Genomic DNA, 10,211 nt, shown 5'->3' with positions numbered 1-10,211 from the left:
AGGTAAGACGGGCAGACAGACGAATGCGTGGATGGAAGGATGTTTGGGTGGATGAATGAGGGTGTGCGTGAGAGGGTGGAAAAATGGGTGGATGGATCCAGATGCCAGCCTGGGACTGGAAGATGACACATAGGTCAGTGGAGCCAAATACCAGCCCCATGGCTGGCTATCATTAGCTTTCTCCAAGCAGACCTGATAAGAATCAAAAATTCGCCTGAGGTATGTGGACTTCCTTCTCTTTCAAGGGAAGAAGAATGAGCTCTTCCTCTCTCCCCCGGGAAGAATCGCAAGCTCCCCACCAAGGGCGGGGAAAAACCACTCTCCCACTGTCCCAGCTCCTCTCCCAGAATATCCAGCTGCCTGTGGAACCCAGAAAGAAGAGTTCCCCAGCCAGAGTCAAAGAGAAACCTAGCGGCGAGGAGAGGCCAGAGGCTGAACCCAACGGCGCGAGGTTTTAGGACTCAGTCATTCCCTCCTGCGTCCAGAGGCTGCGCTCCCAGACGCCGGGAGAGGAAAGCCGGTGCGCCCCGGGTGCACGGGGACCCCGCGGCCCTCCGGGCGCCCGCCCAGGCACCCCTCCGCTTTACCGACTCCGAGGAGAACGGGGCGGGGGCGGAGGGAGCAGCGCCAAGGAGAGCTGGTATGTCTTTAAACTTCTGCCGGCTGCTTAGTCACAGCCCCCTCGCTTGGGTGTGTCCTTCCTCGCTCCCTCCCTCTTAGGTCACTCTCTCAGCCCTCGAATAAAAACTGCACCCAACTTCCGAGGCGCCCTCATTGCCAGCCGGACCCCAGCCTCCGACAGGTTCGGGCGCCCTGCTCGCCCCGTGCTCCGCTGCCCCCCGCCCAGCGCCCGGCCCCTCCGGCCCCACTCGCTTGCTTTCTCGGCCGTTCCGACGCCATGGACACGTTCTGGTGGCGCGCAGCTTGGGGACTCTGCCTCGTGCAGCTGAGTTTGGCGCAGATCGGTGAGTGCCCGCGGGGGCGGCGGGAGGGAGTGGCCCGAGTGGCCGGGACCCAGCCGGCAGCCGCGCGGGCTGAGTTGGCCCTGGGGGGCCAGAGTCAAATGGGCGGCGAGCGGCTGGGATTTGGTGGAGAGCGGGGCGAGGATTTGCGCTAAGCTCTTGGAGAGCCTGTCGGTGGGAAGCACCGTTTTGTTGAAAGGAAAAGAGAAAGAGCGAAGAAAAGTTTGCTGGGCAGGCTGCCGGCGCGCAGTCGTGGGTGAGGGCTTTGCAGCCGGAGGAGCACAGGGCAGAAAGTAACTGTATTCCTGGGTGCGCGCAGCCCGTGTGTGGACTAACAGGCTCCTGTGTCCAAGGGCGCCTGAAGCCTGGCTGGGCAGTGGCCGGGCAGCGAAGAACTGGGCAGGGCAGGGACAGGGACTGGGGCAGAGGAGGGGCTGGGGCAGGGACAGGGCTGTTAGCGAGGTGACCGTAGAGGTGGGCACAGTTGCCATGCGTGAGAGCTGGTGGCAGTGAGCTTTCCAGAAAGGGGTCCTGGCTTCCTGCGGCTCCCCCACTGCGCCTGGGTTCCAAATCTCTTACAGTTGGCTCCGGTCACTAACGATCTTAATGCTTGTGGGAACTTGAACTAGCTCTGTGGCGAGGTTCTGGGTCACCACGAGGTGCCAGCCTGGGGCAAGGAGTGTGAGTAGGAGAGGCAATGACTGAGCCAGCTGCTCCATCCTTGCAGCCTCCTGCTTCTGCCAGTGAGTTAGGGGATATCCAGACAGTAATGTGACTCCTATATTCCGCCTGTCAGCCTCAGAGCAGGAGGGGCCCCCTGGGCTCCAGGGGGGGCATCAGGGATCCTGGAGTCGGGCTGCCAATATCCCATCCCAGCAGGGTCTGTGCCTTTCGGTGGCTGTGGATGGAGTGGCTGTGTGTGAGAGGTTCTGGTGAGGCTGAACTCCAAGCATTCCTTTGTCTATATATCTACAGATAATCACATGGCTGATTTGCTTATCACTGGCAAAATTAACTTTTCTTTTAAGAAGTACCAGCTGGGTCATTAAGACAGCTCAACCTATGGGTAATTCCATTCAACAAGTATTTATTAAGCCCGGCTCTGGGGGTACCAAGAAAGTAAAAGACACAGTCCTACCTGGGTGCTTTAGACTGAAGATAAGTGGGGATCTAGGATTTAGATTCCTGAAACAGAAAAAGTAATAATTAATAATAATAATTAGTAGTAAGAGGAATGGCAGCAGTAGCCACCATTTATTGTACAATTAGGCTGCGCCAGGCACTGTGCTAATTTCTTTACATGCGTTCTCTCACTTTACCCTCACAAGGGCCCAGTGAGACGTGTTGTGTTGTTAGTCCTGTTTTATAGGAGGGAAACAAACTGAAGCTCAGAGAGGTTAAGCGACTTGCTGGTGTTCACACAGCCAAGAGGATTGGTGCTCGTGTGAACCAGGCCCCTTAGCCTGTTGCTTAGTCAGAATCCAGCAGGCTGTATGTATGGCATGGACAAACTCGGAAAGGAGTTTTTGGAAGGAAGGGTCGGGTCGTGGTGGACCAGAGGCCTTAGAGGAGGCTTCCAAAGGGAACTGGAGCTCCGAGGAGTCCTTTAAAGGCAGAGAAGCGGGAAAGATTTCAGGGAGAGCCGTGAGCTTGGCCTCAGGGAAGACAGACCATGCTGGCGTCTCCATGGCCTCTAGGGAAGTTTATTTGTATGTTACTTCCCGTGACATCTTCTGCTTTGATTCTGAGGATTCTGACTCCCCACTCCTTCCACCCTTAACCCTGATTCTTCTAAAGGGCCCCATCCCCCAATATTTGACACTGTCCTGACCCTTGAAGTTCTCCCCGAGACCACTGGGCTCATTCCCACCCTGCGTTTCCGTGGTCCCTTTGGGCAGCGTCACTTGGAGGAAGCACAGAAAAGTGCCAGTAGCCGTAACTGCCTGGACCCGGGCTTTCGTGTGCTTGTAAAGCTGTTTGGAAGGAACTGAGACTTGGAAAGGAGATGTAACCTAACAGCGGGCTCGGGCTGGGCAGGAAGAGAGAGGAAGGACTGGGTAGAGGGCAGTGCGATGAGCCCTCCATACCTCTCCGCTTCCTTTTCTCTGTGGGTGAGAGGTCGCTGCTAGGGAATTGTGCCCCTGGTGTTTAGAAAGAGGGGTGCATCTGAGACCTCTGGGGCTTGTGGGTGGCCGGCACCCTTCTGATCCCTCTGAGCATTAAAGACCCCTCTTTCTGGGAGTTAGAGCTTTGGCTGTGTTTTCCCAGGTGAAGAAGAAAGGAAGCAAACCTCCAGCGCTGCTGAGGTCAGTTAGCATCAATGAATTCAGTTGTGCCCCCAAAACACAACGGACACTTACTTCCTGCAAAGGCACAGTGCTAAGTAGGTGTGTTTGAGGCTAGCAGCCAGTAGGCAAAGTTTCCATTCTTTTTCCAAATTGCCCCACGCAGGAAAGGATGCTTGGCAGCGTGAAATTCTTAGTTCATGACAGATCTCCTTCCATTCATTCAAGAAATATTTTCTGACTCACTGTCATAGACCCAGAGATGGTGACTCCAAAGATCATTTAGAAAAACCCTTTCTTTTTCCCAAGGAGAAAACAGATCCCAAAAGGGCGAGAAAGGTGACTTCCCCTCTCTCAGACCAAGTGTTAGTGCAGGATGCTTTCCAAACCTCAGGTCTCTGAAACACCTTGATCCTCAAGGACTGTAACAGCTCCACCTCTATCCCTGCAGGGGGTGGGGAGCGTGTGGTCTACTGACGTAGCAACATTTGTTTCATGCCTGAAATACTGTCTTAAATGCTCATTACAATTTTGCATTTTCCTCCACAATATACCCAGTTTAATATAAGAATAATGATATATTTCTTATAATCAAGCAAAGTTGCTGCTTGGGGAAGAGTCTCTATACTGTCTGGGGTCTCCTGGAGTGTTGCTGGATCCGTCCCAGTTAGGAGCACCCCAGCTTTAAAAGCCTGACGCTCTGCTCCTCTGTGAAGTAGGGTCCTAAGTCCCCAGGAAATACCATTTACTGAGCACTGACTCTGGGCTAGGCATTCAGCCAGGGGCTTTGACTAGGTTATCCTGTATAAGCCTCATGACAGCTCTATGTACATTTAGCGCTCTCTTCATTCCATTTTCTAAAGAAACTGAGGCTCAGGGAGTGGACGTGACTTCCTCAAGGACACACAGCTAGTGAGGGGTGGAGTTTTCTAACATCCCCCATGGTAGGCTCCCATGCCTGTGTTCCTTTGACATTACTTTGCCTCTGGAGGACTTTGGAAATTGTGTGAGGCCAGTGAACACCTGGTGTGAAGCCTGGTATGAGTGGCTTTCCTCTCCTGCTGGCAGGCCGAGGACTCTTAGCTGCCCTGCTCTGCCCTGTCTCTCCCCAGCCCTGGCCACAGCTGTCAAGAGATGCCAACCTAGTTATTTGTTTCTAAAATAATTCAATTCCCTTATCAGAGTCCAGCTGCCCTTCTAGACGTGCTCTCACTTGCAGGCTTGGAAAAAAGGGAGAGGCTGTTCCTCGTCTAAGAGACAAGTCAGGGCAAGGCCTTTTGCCTGGAAATTAAGAAAGGGGCCCTGCAGAGGCCCTGACCCCGCAAGCATTCTGGGTACAATGACCCAGGAAGCCCCCTCATCCCATGCTCAATGGAAACCCTCAGCATTTAGCAGGTCATACGTGCCCAGTGAGGGAGAGTCTTGAGGACCCCGGTCATGGGCTGACATGGTTCTCTAGAAAACTCAGGGGTCTTGAATGGAAAGTCATTGTGGGGCTCTAGGTGAAACGTGGTGACTCAAGTGAGATTTCAGTTTGGCCTTGGGTGTCAGACGGTTCCAGGCGGGGGTTCCCTGATGGAGAGGAGGTGGTGGGAGCGAAGCCGGCCTCCCCAGCCATCCATCCTGGCTGGGATGGGGGCTGAGATACCGGCTGCCGTTGTGTTTCCCCTGCACCTCCTTTTTAGCTGACTCTATCCAGAGCCTGAAAGGGAAGTGGGTCTTGTGAAAGAATGAACTGAAGCAGGTGGCACACGCCACCACACAAAGTGCAGTTCTCAAAGGGGATCTTTTCTGCCTCAGAGAGAAATTCTGGGGGTTTGCACAGCCAGCAGCTGACTCAAGTTCCTTTGTGTCCCCTCTTGCATGGGAAGCACACAAGTGTTCTTTAGAATCACCAGGGGAGGCTGGTGCCTCCGACCTTAAATTGGAACCCCACTTCTCACTCCCTTAGCAAGCTGATATTTTTCTTCAAAAGGGCCCTCCCCCAAAGCTGGCCAGCAAGGGTTTGGGAAGTTTGTGGCTGCGGAGTCTGGCTTGGCATGGACGCAGCTGTTGGGCACTCCAGATTTTCCAGGAGTGTCAGGATTTCAAATATGCAAATACTCTACCAATTGCAACCTAGTGTATATTTTGACTAAATATTTATACATTTTTCTACAAATAAGTACATGGCTTTGTGTGATTAGCAGTCAGAAACTTGCATGGATTTTTGCATAAATGAAAATCACATTTCTACAACTCGTGAATCAGTCTAGCGTCCGATTAAATTGATATTTGGTTCAGAAAATGTGTACTTTTGGAGAGGAACATCTGTATTCCTCTGCTCTCCATTTTTTGATCACCCCAATATGTGAAGTACCAAGAAGAGCTACATATAGGGTTTTTGCTTGCTAGGTGTGGACACACACAAGGCGTGGGTGTGCCTGTAGGTATATATGCATCTGAACACATGTGTCTACACATAATGTGGGTATTGCTCGTCAATCCTTAAGCGTTTATAATGTGTCCTCTGTGGGTCCCATGCTGTGTGGGGTACTACAGGGGCATTCAGTGTGTGAGATGTGGGGCTTCTATCCAAGAACCTTATGGTTCTACACACGTAAGACAGCGCCATCAAGTGACAGCCTGGCCATTTTAGGTTGTAAAGCCAACAGCCTTGCCAGGTGGAAGCACAGCTGGGAGGGCTGGGGAATCAGTGATGGGTGGGGGCAGTGTGGACAAGAGAGGATTTGAATATCTGAAGAAGAGGGAATGAGATAGGGGTGTGTGTATTTCTGTTACCCTGCTATTAATTTACCTCCTCTCGAGTAAGTTCATTAACTGGACAATATATCCAACGAACGTTCGCGCACTCACTGCCTATTTGGTGCACCCAGCGGATAGGTCCTGAGAGCTCATGGTCAGAAGGACACACTCCTCACTCCTGAGTAGTTCATGGTCTAGTGTAGGGTTTCCTGGATAACGGCTGACTGTGCATCTCTGTGCTTCCACACACTAGATTCTGGTAGTGCAAACGTCCCCCTCGCCAACCCTGTGTGACAACCAATATTGCCTCCAGACATGGCCAAATGGGGGGGGGGTTGGTTAAAGTCGCCCCCCGGTTGAGAATCCCTGGTGTCACTGGATGGTGGCCAACTTCACCTCTGACAAGGAGGTATCTGGTTCCCATAGGTCCCCAGTTAATTAGCCTAAAAGCTGCACAGGCAAATCGAGATAAATAAGCATATTTGGGGCCAACGGGCACTAATGACTTTCATGCTTCTCATTGGAGGAAAACCCCAAACCAGACAGATCTTCTCTTATATCTCTTCTGCAGTGCTGTGCGGACCGCCTGACATCAGGGATCGAACCACATTCATTTCTGTGGTCCCGGATCCCAGTCCTGGCCTGTAATTGTTACCAGTAACTGTTGAACTGAAATGAATGTCTAGAATATAGAAATTACTACATCCACGCTATATATGAAAGCATGCCTGACGGTCTACCTAAGATACAGATGCATTTGTCTGTATATGACAGCAGTGGTGATGGCCGCCTTCTCCAGGACAGGGCTGAGACGGCATTTGGCCGGCCAGCTGCCCACCGCAGGGCTCGTGTTTGGTCTGCCCAAGGAGGGAGATCGCCCGTCTGTTTGTGGCTTTGGTGGCTGCTTGCTGTGTCTGGGGACGTCCGTCTAAGGACTGGGTGACTCACTTCTTGGGCCAAGAAGAGAGTGAGAGCCAGGCAGGATGATGACACCAATCCCCAAATTGAAGCCTCGAAATAAAACACTCCCGTGCAATGGCCCGCTTGGAGCTCTAATTATTTTGGAGATGCTGCTCTGAGGTTGGACTCTTTGCGTGAGAGGCCCACACCCTCCCGTCCAACGCCACACCTGCTTCTGGAAGGTGGTGGCAGCTGGGAGAGAAGCAGAAGTACTTCCCAGAGGTCCTTGCCTTCTGTGTGGGTCTCCTGCAGCAGCTACAGGTCTCCCGGGAAGCCTGACATCTGCTGCGGAGGCAAACCGTGCCTCCTTTCCACGGAGCTTGCCACGTGGGAAGTCGCCCACAACCAGGGCAGGTCCTGCCTTCCCATGGGTCATGCACCCTGTGAAACGTAGGGGCAGGGAGTCAAAGACAGGACGAGGGGCTGGGTGTCATGGGGGCACAGAACCTGACGAAGCCAGATCTCCCTGAGTTTGGGGTGCACCACCTGCCTGGGTGTGTCCTGAGGCCAGTGTCCCTCCTAAGAACAAGTGTACACAGACAGGCCCCAGGTGGGTGGGGAAGGGCTGAGTCACCAAGGAGGTGATTTGCAAAACTCAGGCCCGAAAAATCTTTCTCGAGTCTTCAGCTTTTGAGAGTAAACATTAATTGCAAAACTCCAGGGAAAGAGAGAATTCGCATAGACCAGTCATTTTGAGCCTTTGCTCTGGTGTCATGGCGAGTCTCCTTGAGCTGTGCCTGAAAGTTCATCTTCCTAACCCTCGACCTTTCTGGAGAGTTAGAGCTCTTGTGCCTTTTGTGGTTGTTTCTTTGCAGCTAGTTGTATGTATTTGAGATACCATCACCGCTACTACTAATAATAGCAAACACAGAGTACTGACCACATGCTGACACCATCCTAATTTTTCCTCTATACTAACTTGTTTAATCCATGCACTAACCTTAGGAAGAAGTGTTATTATTATCCCTCTTGTACCAATGAGAAAACTGAGGCATAGAGAATTTAAGTAACTTGCTCAAGGCCACAGAGCTGGTAAGCGATGGAGCTATGATTCAAACCCAGGTTGTCTAGCTGGGGTTCATGTTCTTGGTCACTGCATTGCTGTGCCTCCCTTCGTATATCAAGATGTCAGGGTGCCCCAGAAACCCGAACGATGATACCTGCTAGTACGCTGGTTGTCTTCATAAATCCCGCCTAGGAATCCGAGGTGGGCAGGATCCTAATGTCCACAGAGCTGGTTTTGCTCTCCCTTCATACACGTGATGTCAGAGGAGGGGCTGGAATTGCAAACATGGAGAAAGAAGTAATGGAAATGTCTTCGCATTCATGCTCTGAGCAGCTCATTCATTCCAATTCCTGGATACAAGTTCTGTTTTCTTCTATATGGGGTGGAGGCGGGGGGAGTTGGGGAGAGGCTCGGATTCAAAGGGATGGGATGGTGAATTGAGTTGTTTGTTCATGATCACTTCGGTACTTGTCACCTGGTGGACGATGAGGTTGCTGATGTGTTGCTCCATCATCTAGGACCTTGGCTCATGACAGGATAAAGTTGGGAAAGGAGCCAATCAAACAGCAGCAAAAATGTTTGCCCTCAGCTTACGGGTCCGTGATGCCAGGACCTTCTCTCTACCAGCTAGAACTGGTGACAGAAAGGGGTCCTCTGAGAGCGAAGGCTGTCAGGAATCAGTCTATGCTCACTGTGGACACCAGGAATCGAGCAAAAGCTAGAAGTGTGCTGCCACCCTTCTTCCCAGCTCCAGTGCAAACCAGCGGTCTGGCTTCTGTTTGGCCCAGCAGGTGACCTTTGCGGGGGGGGGTGGGGGGTGGCGCGGGGTGGGTAGCGTTGCCTCTGGGTGCCCTGTCTGAGAAACAATCCATCCCGGAAGGAAGGAGGCAAAGCCCCCTGGAAATGTCTGACTCAGTCTGCAGGAAGGGACCTGCGCCTTTGGCCTGGGGGCAGAAACTCATCACAGATCCCCATCTGTTCCAATTTCAGCACATCTTTTTGCACTTGAGCGGGTCTGTAGTGCCTTCCAGAAGAAACCACATACCAGTAGTGGATCTAGGCAGCATCTTTTTCTACATCCTCTCTCAAAGAGAACCCACCAAGATATTAGAGTGAGGATGGTAAGACCTCTTCACAAGCGTTCACCATTATGGAAATTGAGATGCTAGGGAGAAATTAACAATTCCATGCTGCTCCGACCTGGTCTCCTGCCTCTGACCTAGAAGGTCATTTCTGCCCAGGCCCCTGGCTCCAAAAGTATTAAATGGCGTAAATACTATACACCAGTCACAAATATTGCCGTTGTTGAATGTGTCCAGTCCACGAAGCAGATTCCAGCAGAGCCGAGTACCATCTTACAGTCTCCAGGAGACCAGTTGACGTCACTGAGTCAGCCCCGCAGCCACCAGTGAGTTTCAGGGCCACACTTCCCTGCAAGGGGTGGACAAGGGTTCAGGTACCCACCAGCGTGTTGGTCACATAGACGCAAATCAGAGTTTGGAGAGAGAAGTAATACTGCTGTAGAAATCTCCTGCCCAGAAGTTCATCTTTGCAGTGGATCCTCTGTGATGGCACTAGTTATCTTCCCAAGGTCAACCTTAGAGGTCAGGTGCATCCCTCTAGACTTCCCAAAGTGACTTGTACCTTCTCCTGTTGTCTACTAACTGTTTCTCCCTGATAATTCATAAAAACCCCACAAGCATATTTCCATCTAAAAAGAAGTTCAGGGGGTGCCTCTGAGCTGTATCATGATGCTCTGTTCTCTTTCACAGGTGATCCTAGAAGCTTCTTAGGGAAAGCTTATGAACTATGTACATTATGTACAACTTTGTATTGATGTGGTCCCGAGCTGTCAGTTCCTCAATTACAGTAGACGTTCAATACATATTGGATGGCTGACTGAATGAGTGAAGTTTCTAGATTTGCCTAGCAAAGCCATCTTTACCATTTCCCTTCTGTGATTTTTTATAGGTTCCGGCTAATTTTTTTTCATCCTTTTTTATCTTTCTGATCTATAGAAATCTTTTTATTATTTTTTTCCTAGTGGCTCATGTGCTCACATCTCCTTGAAATCACTTTTCTCTGCATGCTCTCTAATTTGAGTGTATCCTTCTTCGAGTTTGACATGTCAGGCAAGGCAGAGGAAGTTTAGAGCTCACTGGGTTTTGTCCAGTAAACCAGGGATCTTGATTTTTTTTTTTTTTTTTTTTGCGGTACGCGGGCCTCTCACTGTTGTGGCCTCTCCCGTTGCAG

At 51.4% G+C, this 10,211-nt stretch overlaps 1 protein-coding gene across 21 annotated transcripts in view; it reads left to right on the top strand.

Annotated features, from left to right (window-relative positions):
- Nucleotides 1-724: 724 nt before the first annotated feature.
- CD44 (CD44 molecule (Indian blood group)) overlaps nt 725-10,211 on the top strand; it is an 86,590-nt gene continuing 77,103 nt past the window's right edge. For 7 of the 21 annotated variants that reach the window (XM_033410639.2, XM_033410637.2, XM_049712950.1 and 4 more), the window contains exon 1: nt 744-965. In XM_033410639.2, coding sequence (XP_033266530.1) covers nt 899-965 — 67 coding nt within the window. In that variant the 5' untranslated portion in view covers nt 744-898. Of the gene's footprint in view, nt 966-10,211 lie in introns of all 21 variants that reach the window. The other 14 variants (XM_049712949.1, XM_033410543.2, XM_033410556.2 and 11 more) reach the window with 5 other exon arrangements.

Source organism: Orcinus orca, chromosome 8 (assembly GCF_937001465.1).
Source record: "Orcinus orca chromosome 8, mOrcOrc1.1, whole genome shotgun sequence".
NCBI classification, from domain to species: Eukaryota; Metazoa; Chordata; class Mammalia; order Artiodactyla; family Delphinidae; genus Orcinus; species Orcinus orca.
Note: the sequence above shows the minus strand (reverse complement) of the source record. Positions and strands in the feature narration are given on the sequence as shown.